This window comes from Oryctolagus cuniculus, chromosome 5, assembly GCF_964237555.1.
Source record: "Oryctolagus cuniculus chromosome 5, mOryCun1.1, whole genome shotgun sequence".
Classification (NCBI taxonomy): domain Eukaryota; kingdom Metazoa; phylum Chordata; class Mammalia; order Lagomorpha; family Leporidae; genus Oryctolagus; species Oryctolagus cuniculus.
This window is the reverse complement of record NC_091436.1, coordinates 1,365,737-1,385,743: the sequence shown is the minus strand read 5'-3', so window position 1 is coordinate 1,385,743 and position 20,007 is coordinate 1,365,737. Positions and strand designations below refer to the sequence as shown.

The following is a 20,007-nucleotide window of genomic DNA, read 5'->3' as shown; positions in this document are numbered from 1 at the left end:
TGGGACAGAATCCGGCACCCCAACCGGGACTAGAACCCGGTATGCCAGCGCCGCAAGGCAGAGGATTAGCCTAGTGAGCCGCGGTGCTGGCCCCTACCTTGCTATTGACACATGTCTTCCAGTGGGTTGTTAGTGTTTAATAAGGTAAAAAAAGTACATGAAAATGAGTTTGTTTAAAAAAAGAAAAAGTAGGCCGGCGCCATGGCTCACTTGGTTAATCCTTTGCCTGCAGCACCAGCATCGTATATGGGCGCCGGATACTGTCCCTGTTGCTGGACTGGCAGCTCTTTGCTGAGGCCCGGGAGTGCAGTGGAGGATGGCCCAGGTGCTTGGGCCCTGCACCCGCATGGGAGATCAGGAGAAGCACCTGGCTCCTGGCTTCAGATTGGTGTAGCTCCAGCCATAGCGGCCATCTGGGGGGTGAACCAACGGAAGGAAGACCTTTCTCTCTGTCCCTCTCTCTCACTGTCTAACTCTGTCAAAGAAAAAGAAAAAAAGAAAAAATAATTCAGATTAAACGCAGAAATTTAGAAACTATAAAAATGCAAAGAAGAAAATGGAGGTCTGCTTTGTATTACCCAGAGTCTAAATGGTTAGAATTTCACGGGACAGCATTTTGTACCCGTGTGCGTGCAATCATGTGTGGAGTTTATAAGTTTGGGTTGTATTCTACATTTACAATTTTAAATATTTTTGTTGGAAAATAAATAACACACATTTCCTGCATATTTCAGTGATGCTAAATGTGTTGCCAGATTCCTGCATGGATTTCTGTAGTCCGTGGTTTGACCACGCCCTTGTTGTAGATATTTAACTTCCTTCTGATTTTGCTTCTATAAATAATACTGCCAGAGAAGCGCTGTGCGTGAGCCCTTGTGTGCATTTCTGACCTTGTCCTCCTGTGTGATTGGGGTGTGGGGTGGCTGGGTCAGAGGTCGCCGACGTTTCTAGGGCATCCAGTGTGGGCAGCAGCCGGGGTTCCCACACTGTGGATCCGCTCAGAGCGAGTCATGGCTCAGAGTCCAGCACCAGCAGCCCAGCAGGGCATAGGTTCCTGTCCCAGTTGCTCTGCTTCTGATTCAGCTACCTGCTAATGCCCCTAGGGAAGAAGCGGAAGACGGCCCAAGTGCTGGGGCCCCTGCAGCCACTGGGAGACCTGGAGCCCTGGAGCCCTGGAGCCCTGGACCCTGTGGCTATCTGGGCCATGGACCAGTGGATGCAAGATTCTCTCTCTCTGTGTCTCTGTATTTCTGTTGCTCTGACTTTCAAATAGAACCAAATAAACCCATAGTTGTTGGGAAGAAGTAATGATCAAGACTGGAGCAAGATACACGGAGAAGTGAAACATAATAGAGAATAACTAGTGAAGTCAAAAGTTGCTTCCTTGAAAGATCAACACACTGATAAGTCTTTATCCAGATAAATGAGGGAAAAAGAAGACTCAAACTGCTGAAATCGGAAACAAAAGTTCAATGGAATAAACAGAATTATAAGAGTACCATGTGTATAGGATAACCTAGATAAAATGGACACATTCTAAAGAACATAAAGCCTACCAAGACTAAGTCACAAAGGGAACATTTGAGTAGATCTGTAACCAACAGGGACACTGATCCAGTCATCAAGACTCCCAGTAGCAGGACAGCAGCAAGGAGAAAACCCACCCACTCGCTGGGGAGTGCTGCACAGTGTCCCGGGAACACCCGCCCTTCTCAACGCTCCCCAAACCTCTAAAAAACAGGAAGCTTCCGGACTCTTCCTAGGAAGCTGGCATTGTCCCGATACCAAAGCCAGACAAGAAAATATCCTCTATAAGCACCGACGTCAAAATCTTCAACAAAGCCCCAGTGCAGTGAACCTAATTCAGCAGCGTATTAAACAGTATGCACAATGTTTAATGGGATTTATTCTTGGAATGCAAGGATGGTTCGATACATGAAACCAACCTGTTATATGGCATTCCACAGCAAAGCTTGGGGAAAATGCTAATACAGTGACAGATGTCAAAGAAGCATTCAGCATACAACAAACCGGGGACGAACTCATAACATGAAAGACTGAAACTTTTCTCCTCTGACATCGGGAATGAGGCAAATATCCTTGTTTTGAACATTTCTGTTCACCATAATTCTAGAAGTTCCAGACACAGCAACGAGGCGAGAGAAGAAATAAACGCACTTACGTTGGAAAGGAAGGAGCATGATCCGTTCACAGGTGTCCTGCTTGTGTGTCAATAGCCCTAGAGGATCCCACAGAAACAGCTCGTGAGAAGGCGCACGTGAACTCAGTGCACCGTGGGAAGTAGCCTCGAGCACAGAATCGGTTTATCTGTGTGCATTCACGGTGAGAACCTCGGGGGAAGCCAGGGAGCCTTTCTACTCACGGCAACATCAGGCTCAAGTGCTGCGGAATTCAGCCGACCCCGAGGGGACTCATGGGATGAATGGAGCTGCCTCTGATGGGAAGTGCAGCCGCGGGGGTGGCGGAAGGCTCGGTGCCATTGGAGTGTCCAGGCCTCCCCAGCTTCGGTCAATGCACACCCATCCTAAAACTCACATGAATCTCAAGAGATGACAGATCTGGAGAGAGGACGCAGCTGGGAAACTCACACTTCTGGCTCCAAGACTTCCACAGCTGCAGGGATAAAAGCGGAGGGGTGCTGACGTCCGGAGATGACCGGCGTTCTGGAAGGTTTCTGAGCCCGTATGAGGCTGCCCCCCGTCCCCAAGGTCCTTATCCACAGATTTCCGCAACCGTGCACGGAAGTGATTTTAAATACTCCAGGAGCTAAACCTGGATGTCCCACATGTGAGCGCTCCGCGGGTTGCCAGTGCACGAGGTGCCGTGGGTGTGCTGTTAGGTGCCGCCAGGAGTCAGAGAGGACGCAGGGTGTGGGAGGGCGTGCGTGGACTCTAGGCAGGTGCCACTCGTTTGCTGGAAGGCAGCTCAGCACCAGCCGTCAGAATGCTGGGCGTGCAGACCCCACAGGGCGCCGCAGGTTCCCGGCCGTCACTCTCCTGTTCCGTTCTCCTGGGCCTCCAGCCGGCCTCTCGGCCCAGCTGGATGCTCAGTCCATGTGCGTCCTGCTGTCTGAGCAGGAGAGAGAAGCACTGTGCCGTGCCTTTCCTGGCTGCGGCTTCCCCGCGGTGAGCGCCAGGAGCCGCGGCAGCGACGGAGGCTGCCGGGCAGCCCGGGCTGCTCTGTGTGCTGCTGACTCCAGGGGGGCCTCTGCGGCCCCCCCCCGAGCTGCGTGGTCCTCGCTCGCGAGCCGGCCTCCGAGGCGGCGACTGACCAGAGGTTCTGACTCCTGCGGGGCGCCCTGTGCGTTCCCGGGGGTCCGTGCTCTGGGATGCAAGTCCGGGTTTCTTTCTGTGCCCTTGGGTCTCTCCTTTCCGATCTGTGCACCGTCGAGGGGCGACGCAGGCAAGGGGACAGCCCCCTGGGCTGGGGGCTTCTGCGGCGAGACCGCCTGTCCCGCTGTTTGCTCTGCCGTTACTGTCGCGGAGCCGCAGTGTCAGCTCCAGGTCTGCACAGCGAAGTTCACCAGGTCGGGAGGCTGACATCCGGACTCGAGTGTGGACAGCCGTGCGATGGGCGGCGTCTCATTGGCCCGTGGATGCCCGTCCACGTGCCCCTGCCTCTCTCCTGTTTGGGGTCCCAGGGCAGCCGCGATGGAGTGGCTGAAGCAGGAGCCCCTTCTCTCAGAGTTCCCAGGAGGGGAGCGGGCCCCAGGGGCTGTCCCAGTCACGCGTGGGACAGACGTGGACTCAGGGGCGGCGGCTGCCCTGGTGGCTCATGTCCTCGTCACCGGCAGGCTGTCGGTGGAAGGAGTACAGGCTTCAGAACTTGTGGGGTCTTAGAAATCCCTCAGTGGTGCTCCCTGCTGACCCGTGACCCAGAACAGCGGCCTCTGGGTGAGAGTTCAGAGGCGAGGGCCAGTGGATGCCTGCGTGGCCCCCTCGGCTTCTCAGGGCCCAGGTGGAGGAGTCCGGGCCCCGTGGGATGTCCCCTCTGCCACCCTGTCCAGGATGGCTGTGTGCTGGCGGCTGGGCCGCACGTGGACTTGAGTTCCGGCTCACCCTGAGCGGCCGCAGGGGAGGGCTGTGGCGGGGCTGCGGGCGGGGAGGGGCGTGACCTCCTGCAGAGCTGTGGGAACCCAGCCTTGATGCCCTGTGCAGTCTGCCCCACCCACTGCAGACCCGCCTGGGCCTCAGCTTCAGGTCCACTGGAAGCCGGCCGGATCTGGATTTGGAAGAGGCAAGAGACCGACGAGGACGGACAGATGTTGGTTTTATTCTGAGTGAAATCAAGTTAACTTGTGCGTGTGTAATGTCGGGTGCTAAGGTCATGCAGAGACGTTGGTCTCAGAACAGCTGACTCCTGGCTGAGCGCCGAGGGCAGGGCCTGGGACGGGACGGGACTGAGCTGGTCCTGGCCGCTGGGTGGGGGCCCCCTGCAGAGCGTGTGTGTGGTCAGTGCCGCCCGGAGATCCCACGACGGCTGCTGCCGAGGCAGGCAGAGCTGGGGTCACCCGGGACAGGAGCCTGCTTAGTGAACATTTAAATCGAGACGGCAGTTGGGTCCTCCAGGTACGGTCTCTGCCTGCTCCGCTCAGAGTGCCCGGGGTGGCTCGGCTCGGCTCTGATCCCAGCTTCCCGCTAGCCTGCACTCCGGGAGGCAGCGGCGCTGACGCAGGGGTCGGGTGCCAGCCACCGGGGGCCCAGCTCCTGCTTCTGCCTGGCCCAGGCCCTGCTGCTGTGAACATCTGGGGAGTGAGCCAGCAGCTGGGAGATCTGTCTCCACCTCTCTCTCTCTCTCTCTCTCTCCCTCCCTCCCTCCCTCTCTCTCTCCTTTCAGATAGACAAATCTTGCTCTGCCCTTCAATTAAATGCAAGTAAGGAAAAAATTTTTTAAAATAAAAATATTTGCCCACATGAGCCATAGGCATGTTTACGCTATTTGAGTCTACTTGGTTGTGATTTTGTTTTGTTGTTTTTGAAGAGCTATTGCTTGGTGGCCAAATATAGGCTCTAAAATCAAGCAGGAACCTTGACTTCAGGAATCACAAAGCCAGTAGTGAGTGAGTAAGTCTTTTCTGGACTAAGTCCAGGTATGGCTGACGGAGCTAAAATTCTGTTTTTAACGGTTTTACAGCTGCTCGCACGCTCCTGCTCTGTTCTGATGAGCCTGATTCTCTCTCTAAACAGAATTCCTGTAAGTCGGACTCCCTTCGGCAGGGTCCAGCTGCCCTGGGGCCGCTCAGGAGCTCACTGAGGCAGAACCGTGTGGCCCTGCCCTTGTGTTGCTCGTGGATGAAGGCGCACAGGTGCGTTTGATGGGACACTTCTGAAAACAGAGAGGGGGCCGCTACCCACCTGACGGGAGAGGGAACCGCGCTGGAAACGGAGGCCCGGCCGGCGTCAGTGCCCGGCTCCCGGCTCGTCCCGTCCTCCAGGACGCAGAGGTGAGGTGCACAGCAGGTGTGGCGCTCTCCCACGTCACAGCACTTCCACCTGCCGGCCTCGATAAGGCAGGAAAGGTACACAGACAGGAAGGACGCCGGCCACCCCAGGGCCAGCAGCCTGGTGCCGGTCAGACCTGCCACGGCCACCCTACAGGTGTGTGGACATCAGCACCTAGGTCCCTGGGCAGAGGTGAGGCTGCCGGGCAGGCAGCCCAGCCCTGGGCCCCCCGGGCCACGCGATGGAAGGACAGTCTTTATGGAGTGACCTGGCTTCACCAAAATGGACTTTTGGACACGGGTGACAGTGACCCCTGGGGGTCTGGCGTGTGTGAGCCAGTCTGATTTTGCAGGACACAACGTGGACAATGACAGGAGGCACGCGCGCGCGTGTGTGTGTGTGTGTGTGTGCATGCACACGCGTGCTCTGCCCCTCCCTCCCCAGCCGTTAGATGTGTCCGTTGCCTTGAATGAGACTTTGCCTTTCTGGAAGAAAAGTTCCTTGGTTTCTGGGACTTGGGCTTGCGAGGCTTAAACAACACGAGAGAGGGGGAGGGGTGTGATGTGTCTGCCCCAGCCCAGGACACAGGCAGCTGGGCACCGCGAGCCTTCAGCAGGGAGTCTGCGCGCAGGCACCCTCCGGGGTGGCTTTGCTGAGGGCGGCCACGCGCCTGCTCCTGGTGCTCCTGCCGTGAGGGAGTGAGAGGTGTGTGCACGGAAGGTGGGGTGAGTGACGGACTGCCGAGGTGGGGTGAGTGAGGGACTGCCGAGGTGGGGCGAGTGAGGGACTGCCGAGGTGGGGCGAGTGAGGGACTGCCAAGACCAAAGGGAATCGTCACCCAGGCAGTGAGGAGGGTGGACCCCCGAGCTGAGACTCGGCCCTGTACAGGACTGAAGCTTTAACCTGCATCAGCTTCACACGTTAGCGTGATCACGGTAGGCGTGGCGAAAGCTCTCAGCTGAGACTGTCTGTGGACAAACAAGTCGGCAGTGTGGCTGTCATTTTATTTTTCAGAGAAGCGTATAAATCCTAGCTTTTCTTTCTCCATTAAATGCTGAGAAACTGTCCCATCTGAGTGTGCATTAGACTTAGCTGTTAATCGTTGCTACGTTTGTTGGTTCCTGCTCGGTGGTGGCTTTGACAGCAACGTCAAAGGAGCTGCCCCTTGAGGACAGAGCTCGGCGCCGCGCAGGGGCCGCCCCAGGAGGCTTTGCGCCGCGGATGCCGCACGGGCGTCCTTGCCCCTGGAACCGCCCTCGGTTGCAGTGGAGTCTGGGCAGGGCAAGCCTCACGCCTCTCTTGGTCTGACGTTCTCCCGGCCCGTTTCCCGGCATTTGTGCTTCCCGGAGGTGGTGAGCTCTGCTCAAGAGGCTTCTTCAGGGTGTGGAAGTGGGGAGCGGGTGGGTGGCTGGCCTGTGGGAGTGGGGAGCGGGTGGGTGGCTGGCCTGTGGGAGTGGGGAGCGGGTGGGTGGCTGGCCTGTGGGAGTGGGGAGCGGGTGGGTGGCTGGCCTGTGGGAGTGGGGAGCGGGTGGGTGGCCGGCCTGTGGGAGTGGGGAGCGGGTGGGTGGCCGGCCTGTGGGAGTGGGGAGCCGGTGGGTGGCCAGCCTGTGGAAGTGGGGAGCTGGTGGGTGGCCGGCCTGTGGAAGTGGGGAGCGGGTGGGTGGCCGGCCTGTGGGAGTGGGGAGCGGGTGGGTGGCCGGCCTGTGGGAGTGGGGAGCCGGTGGGTGGCCGGCCTGTGGGAGTGGGGAGCCGGTGGGTGACAGGCCTGTGGGAGTGGGGAGCCAGTGGGTGGCCGGCCTGTGGGAGTGGGGAGCCGGTGGGTGGCCGGCCTGTGGAAGTGGGGAGCGGGTGGGTGGCCGGCCTGTGGAAGTGGGGAGCGGGTGGGTGGCCGGCCTGTGGGAGTGGGGAGCGGGTGGGTGACAGGCCTGTGGGAGTGGGGAGCGGGTGGGTGGCCGGCCTGTGGGAGTGGGGAGCCGGTGGGTGGCCGGCCTGTGGGAGTGGGGAGCGGGTGGGTGGCTGGCCGGCCTGTGGGAGTGGGGAGCTGGTGGGTGACAGGCCTGTGGGAGTGGGGAGCGGGTGGGTGGCCGGCCTGTGGGAGTGGGGAGCCGGTGGGTGGCCGGCCTGTGGGAGTGGGGAGCGGGTGGCTGGCCGTCCTGTGGGAGTGGGGAGCGGGTGGGTGGCCGGCCTGTGGGAGTGGGGAGCCGGTGGGTGGCCGGCCTGTGGGAGTGGGGAGCGGGTGGGTGGCTGGCCGGCCTGTGGGAGTGGGGAGCTGGTGGGTGGCCGGCCTGTGGGAGTGGGGAGCGGGTGGGTGGCCGGCCTGTGGGAGTGGGGAGCCGGTGGGTGACAGGCCTGTGGGAGTGGGGAGCGGGTGGGTGGCCGGCCTGTGGAAGTGGGGAGCGGGTGGCTGGCCGGCCTGTGGGAGTGGGGAGCCGGTGGGTGGCCGGCCTGTGGGAGTGGGGAGCGGGTGGGTGGCCGGCCTGTGGGAGTGGGGAGCCGGTGGGTGGCCGGCCTGTGGGAGTGGGGAGCGGGTGGGTGGCTGGCCGGCCTGTGGGAGTGGGGAGCCGGTGGGTGACAGGCCTGTGGGAGTGGGGAGCGGGTGGGTGGGTGGCCGGCCTGTGGGAGTGGGGAGCCGGTGGGTGACAGGCCTGTGGGAGTGGGGAGCGGGTGGGTGGCCGGACTGTGGGAGTGGGGAGCGGGTGGGTGGCCGTCCTGTGGGAGTGGGGAGCGGGTGGGTGGCTGTCCTGTGGGAGTGGGGAGCGGGTGGGTGGCCGGCCTGTGGCCAGCCTGTCCTAGGAGCTGCAGCACACACGTGGGCATGCGGTGCTGGTCCACTCAGCAAACTGACAAAAACAGTGAGACTCCTGTGCCTGCCCCCGCCTTCGAGATTCTGGCTGTGACGCCCACGCGGCGTTTTTCCGGGCTGGGATGGAAGCATGTTCCTCGCGTGGAAACGCCCACCAGTGTCTTTCCGGATAAGCGAACGCACACTGAGCATGCTCCCCCGACTGCCAGGAAGGTGGGGAAGGCAGTGTCTGCGTGTCCGCCTGGCCTCCTCTCGCTCGCTGGGAAGGCCAGTTCCTTGTGGGGCGGGGGCCCCAGGACCCGCAGCGGCCCTAAGCTGAAGCATGTGTGTTCCTCACATGGGTGCTGTGCCACTCTTTCCGCAGGGGATGGGGCAGGCCGCGGGCTGGAGCCGCGGATCCCAGCACCAAGCAGCGGGTGGGGCGCGGCCGGGCTTGCTCTGTGTTTCCCGGGGAGGGGAAGCGGGCTTGGCTCCTGGCCCTGAATTCCAGTCTCCTGCATGGGCCCCCTGCCGTCTGCAGCTGCAGCCGTGCACGCCCAGGTGGGCAGCTGCCCCCTTGCCTTTGGGACCCAATGGAGGGTCCTTGGTTCCTGCGATGCCCCTCTCTGCACAAGTCCAGGGTCAATCCAGCCCCCACTGGGCGGGGCTGAGGCGGGGCACGGAGAGTGACGGAGGGCAGTCCTTCCCCTTAGAGGAGCAGCCAGGCTCCGGACACGAGCTCTCCTGGCGGCAGGCTGTGCCGTCTTTCCAGTCAGCCAGAAAGTGCGCATTCACTGTCCAAGGAAAGACCCTTTCCCATCGCTGCCTCCCCGCCTCCTTCCTGCGGGGGAGATGAGCCCCCGTGGCAGACGTGGCCGCTGTGCCGGTGTGACCCTTGCTGACCAGGGGCTCTGGGGTCCCTCTGGAGCTCTGGAAACCTGACTTTCTCTGCGTCCCCCGCGTCTGCAGAGTGCAGAGGACGGGTGCACGTGCCGTGATTCTTCATGCAGAGCACCTGCCGGTGCGAGGCCGGGGCCCCGGTGACCGGGAAGTGCTCTGGGAAACTCGGATTTGGGAGCTCAAGCCGACCTTGAGTGCGAGTTCTCCGTGTCTCTGCCCGCGCCCGCGGCCAGCTCCGTTCAGTGACCCTGAGCTTTGCAAAGGACTCGTGGGTCCGTCTCCTTCACCCTGACTGCCAGGTGCTCTGGCAAGGAGCAGCCGCCTGGCCTGGCCAGGACATCAGAGCCGGCCACTGTGTGGCCACCCTGTGCCACCAACGCTGCAGCCCGCTGGGCCCCTCGGTTCTCCCTCCGTGAAAGCCCCGAGCTCCTCTTCCCCCGTAATTAGTGCGTGTCTCTCTGCTCTGTCACCAGAAGAGCGAATTTTGAGACGAGTCTTTTCTCGGCTGGGTCGTGACACAGCCACGGGCCTGGCGCAAACGCTCGGTTCTTCAACCTTCTGGGCGAGATTGGAGTTTAGGAGGTAACTTAAGGGAGTCACGACCCCTGGGGCCTTTGCTGCCCGGTGTTCCGGCAACAGAGCCCTGCCCTGGGCGGCAGGACGCCCGCAGACCCACGCTGTCCAGCAGCCACAGACTAGATGCGGCGCGTGCCATTTTCAGCTCCATTCATCCCCTCTACGTAAAGCACACAGCTCTGTGCGGCCAACGGCTGCTGCTCCGAGCAGGTGGAGAGGGGACCGAGGGGATCGGCTGGACTGCAGCCGCAGCTGGCCTGGCCTCAGCCCTCCGGCCTCGCCAGGGCACCGCTGGGTTCGCAGGAAACACACCGGCCGTGGCAGCTGGCAGGTGTCGGCTGAAGGCTCGCAGCAGCTGTCGGCGGCTGGTGCTGGCAGGGCTTCCAGAAGTTTCCGGCTGTCTGTGAGGTTCACTTGCGCATCGCGGCAGCGGCGATAGTGCCGCCAGGGGCAGAGTCAGCTCCACTCCGAGCCCGTGAGGACAGCAGGACAGCCCTCTGGGTCGGAGCCGCGCCTGGCGATCACCGCACACAAACCAGGACTCCCAAAAATCCAAGGAATCCGTCTTCACGTGCGGAGCAGGGAAGGGGGGCCCAGGGACAGGGGCGCGCAAGGAGCCGGGCGCAGACTGGGACGCCGGGCGGGCTCGCGGCCAGGCCTGCAGCCCCTCTGGGCGCCCCGGGCAGGGCCTCCTTTCAGAGTGAGCCTGCGCCGGCGGTGGTGCAGCTCCCTGGGGGCAGTGCAGGGAGGAAGGCCTCTGTCTGCTTCTCGCTGTCCCAGCGCGGGCACTGCCACTGGGGGCTGCATCGCCCTTAGGGTCCTGTCAGGCGCCCGAGAAGCTCCTGTGCCCATCCGTGCTCTGTGCCCTTCCCCCGGGTTCTGCGACCGAGCCGTGGGCCTCAGAGCCTGGTGGACTCCACAGCCTGGGCAGCCCCGCACCCACCCTGCCCCCGCCCCCGGGGCGCCTCTCTCCCTTTGCCGGGGCTCCGTGGCCCGCGGCAGGCAGTGGGCACGTATGATGGGGCGTGGGGTCTGTGAGTCCTGGGCCGGGGCATCTTGCAGGGAGTGGACGCTGCCGCTGGAGTCCTGCCCTGAGCCGCGGGCCTGTCGGGGCCTCAGCCACGGCCCCACCGCGCCAGCAGCCCAGCACCCTTAGATTCCGGCTCCGTCTGGGCCTCCCATTTCGGCCTGGAAAGGAAAGGACGGCTGGGCACAGGCAGAGCCGTGGGCAGGAGGGGCACGCGGACATGAGTGACGTCGAGCCCGGGAGGGCTCAGGCGGAGACACCTGCTCCCCGGCCTGCCACGTTCCTTCAGGAGCGGGGGTTGCCCGTGAGCTGCCCGGCCCCACCCCCTGCACCACGCGGTCTCTCCCCTCCGGAGTGAGGGGCGACCGGGACCCCCAGCTGCTCCCAGGCCGGGCTTCCTGCCTCCTGCTCTGGATCCCTGGTCGATCCTCCGTGGAAAAGACTCACAAGTCCGCGGTGTGGGTGAGAAGCCCGTTAGCCAGTGTCTCTGCGCTGGGCCCGTTGCCTCTTCCAGGTCACGCTCATGTTCCCCAACATGAATCTTAGCGCAGCTCGCTCTCAGTGCTTTGAAAGGAGCAGGCGCCAGGCCGGAAGCTCTGGCCGCGCCTCCGCAGTGTGCTGCCAGCCGCGACGCGCCGGCCTCTGTGAGAAGGCGGCATGGAAGGGGAAACGGCGGCCGCCCCGCGGTGGGGGACTCAGGGCCCCACCTCCCACCCAGAAAAGGGCGGCTGTCACAGGGCTGACTCTGGCCGGCCCTCACGGGGCGGGGAGGCGAGGGAAGGCCGTGTGTGCATCCGGGGTTCCTCCTCGGGCACACGGCTCTTGAACCGCTTCACAGCAGGCGTCTGTCATCAGGTTGGAGCCCTCCAGGGGCTGCACGTGCGTGCGATTTTTCCGTAAGAAGCCGCAGGGGGTGTGTGGCTGCCTGGGCCCCGGGCTCAGCGTGGGGTGAGCGGTTAACGGATCTGCTTCCTTTCCCAGCTGCAGGAGGCACCCACGGTGCTCCCTGGGCAGGGCTTGGCCGGTGAAGCAGGTGAAGCCTGACTCCACTCCACTCTGCCGTCGTCCATCACGCCTCGTGTCCCCACGCCTGCTTACTCAGACTCCGCTCCTGCCCCCGCAGCGACCCCCACGGGCAAACATTCACTGGGCACCAGCTGTGGGCCCGGGACAGGAGGAGGTCAGCATCGCCGCCACCCGCAGCTCGCTGTCCTGTGGGCGCTGGGCAGCTGGCCGAGAGTCCAGTGGGCGCCCTTCCTTCCAGACCTCAAACGGCCGCGCCACTGCAGCCTGAGAAAGCCGTGGTGGTCAGCGTCCGCCGGCCCTGTGCGCCGGCTCTTCCTGGGGTCTCGGATGAGAGGCTGGCGCTTAGGTGTCCGGCACTAGCGAAGAGGTGCCTGAGGACCGGGGAGCCTTCCAGGCCTTGCTCAAGAGCGGAGAGACGGCGGCTGTGGCTGAGCCGTGGGTGTGTGCCTAGCGGGCCGCAGGTCCAGCACAGAGGGTCTGGGATTCAGCTGTGAGCCTGCGCGTCCAGCGCGTCCGTGCGAGTCCCGGGTGGATGCATGAGGGTTCGGCCGGGCGGGGGAGCGCGCCCGCGTGGAGGAGCGGGGTCTGGCTGTGCAGCGGTGCGCGCGTCCCGTGTGGAGGAGCGGGGTCTGGGTGCGCGCGTCCCGTGTGGAGGAGCGGGGTCTGGGTGCGCGCGTCCCGTGTGGAGGAGCGGGGTCTGGGTGCGCGCGTCCCGTGTGGAGGAGAGGGGTCTGGGTGCGCGCGGCCCGCGTGGAGGAGCGGGGTCTGGGTGCGCGCGGCCCGCGTGGAGGAGCGGGGTTTGGGTGCGCGCGGCCCGTGTGGAGGAGCGGGGTTCGGCCATGCAGCGGTGTGTGCGGCCCGTGTGGAGGAGCGGGGTTTGGGTGCGCGCGGCCCCTGTGGAGGAGCGGGGTCTGGGTGCGCACGGCCCGTGTGGAGGAGCGGGGTTTGGCCATGCTCCTGCGCATCTAGCGCGCCTTTGGAATCCACCTGTTGCAGGCTGACCGGCTTTTCCTCCAGGGTCGGTGGCACAACGCTGAATGAGGTGATTGTTTCGTTGCCAAAGCTGATTCTTGCGTTAACTCCATCCGCGTGATGGCTCGTTAGGGGATCGCGAAGTTCCCGAGTGCAAATTCCCGTAAATCTGGAAGAATTAGCGACCGTGTGCTTTCCTGATCTGTCCCCGGGCAGTGGGACAAGAGACAAGAGTGCCCATTTCCTGTCCTGACACTCACAGTGACGAGGGGCAGGGGAGGAACATGGTGGAAAAGCAAAGTTTCGGGCAAGGAGAGGAGGGTGGGGCCCAGCACACGCCCGACCCAGCTGTGGGCGCAGGGTCCCGGGCTCATCCTGTGGGCTGGGCGACAGCGGAAGAGCCAGAGAGCCACCTTGAGCACCACAGGAGCCCCGGTTAAAGGGCCAACGCCCGTGAGTCCGCTGAAGCTCGTGGACACAAGCGGGGCTGGTTGAGAAGTGGCCGCGCCCCCTAGGCTTAGTACTTGCTTAGTACTAGCGTCTGCTGGGTTTCCCCACGGGGGTTTCTCCTGGTCTTGGGTGCTGTCTCCGCCCCCGGCAGTGTGGGAAGTTCTCCCAGTGCTTGGTCCTGACAGGGTGGCTCCCAGCCCTGGCCCCGCTGCCTGCCCACCTGTGCCCGGCGCTGCCAGTCTCTCAGAAGACGCTGCCTGTGCCAGCTGCGCCCGTCACTTTCCGAAAGACCTGCTGCCTCTTTCACTTTCATAATTTATTTCCCTTTTATTTCATGCTCCAGGCTCTGTCCCTGAACGTGCCCACCTACTAGAACTGAAGTTCCCCACGTGGACAGAGCTGTGGCCACTGTGCACACGGCGCAGTCTCGGGTGGGCAGACAGCTCTGCTGGGGAGGCACATGGCCAGGGCCACTTTGCCTCGCGCACTCTCGTTTTATTTTCACAATTGTCTCTACAAGTGAGGAAGCCAAGGCTCACCCGGCCCAGTGAACGTCCAGGGTGTGAGGCCGATCCACGGCCAAGGTCCATGATCAAGGCCACGTCCTCTGACCACAGAGCCTGGTGGCACCCACTGTGTCCACATGGCGTTCATGGAGCCGGCACTTCCTGCACGGGCCTGGCGCACAGCTTTCAACCGGGCACCGGATGCGTAAGAAAGTTCATCTCATCGCTGTTTCTGAGTGTTTAAGCACATGAGGGAGTGAGGGGCGCCCGTCCCGCCGTCTCAGGGTCAACGCGGCCCTCCCAGTCGGCATCGCAGGCCCGACAGCCACTCTGCACGTTGCCCCTGGATTCAGGGTGCCTTCGGTGGAAATGGCACGAGCTCCTTCCCGAGCCCTGAGGAAGCCCGGGTCGTAACGGAGACTGCTCTGTGGATCGGCTGCAGGCTGGCAAGGCCATCACCTCCCAGAGCTGCCGAAGCCGGCACTGCCCGCGGCGAGGTCTCCTGTCCCATCTCGTCCTCAGAGGGCGAAATTGGCTTCGGGGCTCCCACCTCCTAGGGGCCCCCTGTGGAGGAAGGGCCTGCTCTTGTGGGTTTTTCTTTATTGAAAATCAGGAAGAGAGAGAGAGAGAGAGAGAGAGAGAGACCTTCCACCTACTGGCTCCCCAAATGCTGCACAGTGAGGCTGGGCCAGGCTGAAGCTGGGAGCCAGGTCCCCCCCGTGGGTGACAGGAACCCAAGTACCTCACCATCACCTGCTCCCTCCCAGGTTGCACCAGCAGGAAGCAGGATGGGAAGCAGAGACAGGGCCGGGTCACTAACTCCAGGGCCGGGTCACTGGCACTCCAGGGCCGGGTCACTGGCACTCCAGGCCTGGGACACTGGCACTCCAGGGCTGGGTCACTGACTCCAGGGCCGGGTCACTGACTCCAGGGCCAGGTCACTAGCTGCAGGGCCAGGTCACTGGTACTCCAGGGCCGGGTCACTGGCACTCCAGGCCTGGGTCACTGGCACTCCAGGGCCGGGTCACTGGCACTCCAGGCCTGGGTCACTGGCACTCCAGGGCCGGGTCACTAACTCCAGGGCCGGGTCACTGACTCCAGGGCCGGGTCACTGGCACTCCAGGCCTGGGTCACTGGCACTCCAGGGCCGGGTCACTAACTCCAGGGCCGGGTCACTGACTCCAGGGCCGGGTCACTGGCACTCCAGGCCTGGGTCACTAACTCCAGGGCCGGGTCACTGATTCCAGGGCTGGGTCACTGGCACTCCAGGGCCGGGTCACTAGCTCCAGGGCTGCATCACTGGCACTCCAGAGCTGGGTCACTGGCACTCCAGGGCCGGGTCACTAACTCCAGGGCCGGGTCAGTAACTCCAGGGCCGGGTCACTGGCACTAACTCCAGGGCTGGGTCACTGGCACTAACTCCAGGGCCGGGTCACTGGCACTCCGGTTGGGATTCACTACAATGCATGCCCCTCTGTGAATCTCACAGCTATGGAATTATGTGTGTCAGAGTTGGAATTTTAAAAATTTCACCCTTTGCCTCATTGGTGAAAAGTAAAACGAGCCTTTAATCGACGTGGCACTGAAGAAACTGGCCCGCGCTGAGAGCTGCAGGGTGCTTTAGTCCATTCATACATCGTTTGCTCTTGTTTAAATTCTTTCTTCTGGCTTAAACCTGTGCACTCACCAAGACCACGGCTGCCTGCGACCTTTGCGGTGACCGGATTCCGCGAGCCTGCACTCGGTGACCGCACAGCCCCGTCCGGTGCAGCCACGGACCGCCTTCCACCTGCTCCCACCTGCCGGCCTTGGTGCCTTACACGCTTCATGAAGATGCTTTACGAAGATGCGACAAAGCGGGGGCAGGCAGCTGACCTGGTGCGATGCCCACGTTCCGCAGTGGACACCGTGGGCTCCTGTCCAGGCTCAGCGCCTAACTCCAGCGTCCCGCCCGTGCCGAGCCTGAGAGCGGGGGTGGCTCGAGCGGTAGCGGTTTCTGCCTCAGTGGAGTTCCCAGCTCTCGGCTTCAGCTTCGCCCAGCCCAGGCCATGGCCAGCATTTGGGGATGAACAGCAGATGGGAACCCTGTTTGCCTCTTAACGAACAAATAAATTTTTAAGAAAGTAACGCTAAGGTTTCTGCTATTTTTAAAATAAGTCGCCCAAGGTCCGGTGGATTTCGTTCTAGATCTGGCACGGTGCCTTTTGCCTTGAATTGGTTTGAAGACTCAGAACCAAATGCTTTCGTGAGCAGTGAAAGCCTTAGAACAGGAACGCTGTGTTCTCCTGCTCTGCTCTGCTTACTGAGGGTGCAGCCTCCCCGCTCCGCACCGCCCCCCGGAATTCTGCTCCGCACCGCCCCCCTGGAATTCCGCTCCGCATCGCCCCCCGGAATTCTGCTCCGCACCGCCCCCGGAATTCCGGAATTCCGCTCCGCACCGCCCCCTGGAATCCCGCTCTGCCCAGTCCCCCCGGAATTCTGCTCCACACTGTCCCCCTGGAATTGCGCTCTGCACTGCCCCCTGGAATCCCGCTCCCCACCATCCCCCTGGAATTCCGCTCTGCCCAGTCCCCCTGGAATTCTGCTCCGCACCGCCCCCCTGGAATTCTGCTCCACACTGTCCCCCTGGAATTCCACTCCGCACCGCCCCCCCTGGAATTCCGCTCTGCCCAGTCCCCCTGGAATTCTGCTCCACACTGTCCCCCTGGAATTCCACTCCGCACCGCCCCCCCTGGAATTCCGCTCTGCCCAGTCCCCCTGGAATTCTGCTCTGCACCGCCCCCCCTGGAATTCCGCTCTGCACTGCCCCCTGGAATCCCGCTCCCCACCATCCCCCTGGAATTCCGCTCTGCACTGCCCCCTGGAATCCCGCTCCCCACCATCCCCCTGGAATTCCGCTCTGCCCAGTCCCCCTGGAATTCTGCTCCGCACCGCCCCCCTGGAATTCTGCTCCACACTGTCCCCCTGGAATTCCACTCTGCACCGCCCCCCCCTGGAATTCCGCTCCCCACCATCCCCCTGGAATTCCGCTCTGCACTGTCCCCCTGGAATTCCGCTCCGCACTGTCCCCCTGGAATTCCACTCCGCACCGCCCCCCCTGGAATTCCGCTCTGCCCAGTCCCCCTGGAATTCTGCTCCACACCGCCCCCCTGGAATTCCGCTCTGCCCAGTCCCCCTGGAATTCTGCTCCACACCGCCCCCCTGGAATTCCGCTCTGCCCAGTCCCCCCGGAATTCTGCTCCGCACTGTCCCCCTGGAATTCCGCTCCACACCATCCCCCTGGAATTCCGCTGCCGGATGTGGCATGGGGGAGGCACCTGTGCACACAGCGCCCGCGCTCTTGTTTCCGGGGAGTTCGCTTCCGTTGTTGGATCTGCACTGGTACAGGTTATGTACCAGGATTATGGTCCGGTTCCAACCGCCTGAGTGCTTGGCCTCCTTTTCTCTAATAAAACGGTGATTGCCATGCCGGCCTGAGGCCCCTGCACTTCCTCGCTGAGGGCCGCAGGAAGCGGGGAGAGACCACCGCGGTTCGCGCAGCGCGTGTGTCCTCGGGATTCGTGCTGTCCGGGCTCTGCGCCTGCAGCGGGAGCGCTCTGTTGTGGAGCAGGCTCCCGACCCAGCAGCAAAGCGGGGACCGGGCGACCTGAGCGAGCTGTGCGTTCACGCCTGTTCTCTGACTTCTCCCCTGCTTTCTCTGCCGTGAGCCACGCTCGGCAGGGCCAGCTGTGCGCTGCGAGTCCCTGCCGCTGACTGGAGCAGGTGACGGTCCTTCCCAGGGCGGCCAAAGGCTGCCGCGTCCCCGTCCTGCCTCCTCCTCTTTAATGCCTCCCTGACGCCCCACTCACCAGAGAGGACATGCGTGTGGTGCAGTGACGTTCCAGCAGCCACAGGCCTGGGCAGTTCTGTTTGCCCAGCAGTGCGTGTCCTTTGCCTGAACTTGGGAGCCTTGCCTCATGTTTGTTGCTGTATCTGGTGTGTTGTGGGTCGAGATGGGACTGAGCGTGGGCACGCAGAATTGGGATGGGAAAGTGAGAGTGGACGCTCGGGCACTTGTCCAAGGAGGAGGGTCCTACAGGGTGAGCCACGAGGCTGTGTCCAGGACACAAAGAGAACGGACCGAGACCGGAAACCGAGCCGTCTGTGGGAGTCTGTCTCCTGTGGTCTCTCGTGTGCTGGCCGATTTGGGAAACCTGGGTGGGAGTGATGCCCTCTTCCACCTGGCGTCCGGGCACTGCCTTCATGCTGGGGTGGAGGTGTGATAAGCCTGGGCTAATAGACAATTTCTTTAAAAGATTTATTTACATGAAAGGAGTGGGAGGGGGAAGAGAGAGAGAGAGAGAGAGAGAGAGAGAGAGAGAGAGAGAGATCCGTCTGCTGGCTCTCTCCCCAAATGGTTGCCATGGCCAGGGCTGGGCCAGGCTGAACCCGGGAGTCTGGAACTCCATCCGGGTCTCCCACGTGGGTGCAGGGGCCCAAGCACTTGGACCATCTTCTGCTGCTTTCCCGGGTGCATTATCAGGGAGCGGGATTGGAAGTGGGACAGCTGGGACTCTAACTGGTTCTCATATGGGATACCGGCATCGCAGGCCGCAGCTTAACGCACTGTGCCTGGTGCTGGCCCTCGATGTTGTCACAGACACACGCGTGGTCTCCTGGGCAGAGCAGCCCCCATTCTCTCAGGAAACACTTGTGTGAGAGCAGCCACCTGCTCGGGGCGCGCATGCGCACACGGGGATTCCGAGGCCGCGATGAGGCTGTGTCACCACGGCGGTTAGGAAGGGCTCCAACCAGGGCGCGCCAGATCCCGGCAGCTCCCAGAGGGAGGAGCAAGGCTTCCGATGGTGACGCTATTTCACCGACCAGCCAACCAGTGAGAGGACAGCACTGCCGGCCGGCCTGCTGAGACAGAAGGCCGGGTCCTTCCAGACGCAGGGGCTCCGGTCCTTGCCACGGCAGTGGCCCGCGTGCCACTCAGTCAGCAAGGGGTTTGGCTCCGAGACCCACGGGGTGTCTGGGGCTCGTCCTCGCGTCCCCTCCCTGACCACCGGGGGCCGTGGGCGGCCTAGTTTCTGCTTCCCGACGGAGCCTGTCCTCACGTCTGTCTGCCTTCTTCTCTGTCTCCCAAGTTTCTGAGAGTCGACCAAGACAAAGACAGAGACTGCAGCCTGGACTGCGCCGGCTCCCCGCAGAAGCCGCTGTGCGCCTCTGACGGGCGCACCTTCCTGTCCCGCTGCGAGTTCCAGCGCGCCAAGTGCAAGGACCCCCAGCTGGAGATCGCCTACCGAGGGAACTGCAAAGGTACGCCGCGGCCGGGCCGCCTGCTCAGCTACACTGCTGTCAGGCCACCTGCTCTGGTACGCCGCGGCCGGGCCATGTGCACTCAGGTACGCCGCGGCCGGGCCATGTGCACTCAGGTATGCCGTGGCCGGGCCACCTGCTCAGGTACACCACGGCCGGGCCGCCTGCTCAGGTACACTGCTGTCAGGCCACCTGCTCAGGTACACTGCGGCCGGGCCATGTGCACTCAGGTACGCCGCGGCCGGGCCATGTGCACTCAGGTACGCCGTGGCCGGGCCACCTGCTCAGGTACACCGTGGCCAGGCCATGTGCACTCAGGTACGCCACGGCCGGGCCATGTGCACTCAGGTACGCCGCGGCTGGGCCATGTGCACTCAGGTACACTGCAGCCGGGCCGCCTTCTCAGGTACGCCGTGGCTGGGCCGCCTGCTCAGGTACACTGCAGCCGGGCCACCTGCTCAGCTACACTGCGGCTGGGTCATTCACTCTGGCACATGGCTGCTGTGTCACCCGCTTGAGGCTGGCAGATAAGTTACTAGAGGGAGCATACATGTACTTAATTTTGATCCTTTTGAAGTGTTTGGAATTAGAATCTCAAGTCCTCAGTGTATAAATGTTGTCAGAGCACAGCCACGTTGTATAACTCTGTCCATTGAGTGCTCCGTGCCGCCATGGAATCAGCACCCGGGTTCAAGGCTCTCCTCCCGGAGTCCTAAGTCAGTCCCGCCGCAGCTCACTGCGGTCCTTCAGCTCGGTGTTCCTCCTCAGCCAGCGGGATGGTTACACGAGAACCTGGGCCGGTGCGAGTGGTTTCCTCCAGCGTGCGGCCGCACTCGCCGTTCCCCACGTTCCTGATTCGGGGCTCAGGTTTGGAGTTAACGAGCGCACTTTAGTGAAAGACGCTGAAACGCTTCCCGTTAGTGAGGGTTTGGCTCGGCGAAGATGCTCCGTTTCAAACGCAGACCGAGTCGCTTCCAGGAGAGCTTGGCCCGCTTCTCTCATTAT

The 20,007-nt window shown here is 62.5% G+C and overlaps 1 protein-coding gene and 1 long non-coding RNA gene across 3 annotated transcripts in view; both read left to right on the top strand.

Annotated features, from left to right (window-relative positions):
- The window catches only part of SMOC2 (SPARC related modular calcium binding 2), a 135,871-nt gene that overhangs the window by 27,892 nt on the left and 87,972 nt on the right, over positions 1 to 20,007 (top strand). For both annotated transcript variants that reach the window (XM_070074590.1, XM_070074589.1), the window contains exon 2: positions 18,831 to 19,002. In XM_070074590.1, the coding sequence (XP_069930691.1) occupies positions 18,831 to 19,002 (172 nt within the window). The remainder of the gene's footprint in view (positions 1 to 18,830; positions 19,003 to 20,007) is intronic.
- Positions 13,530 to 15,828, top strand: LOC138849773 (uncharacterized). The gene is made up of 2 exons (XR_011388917.1): positions 13,530 to 13,626; positions 15,393 to 15,828. It is a non-coding gene; the product is annotated as an uncharacterized lncRNA (long non-coding RNA).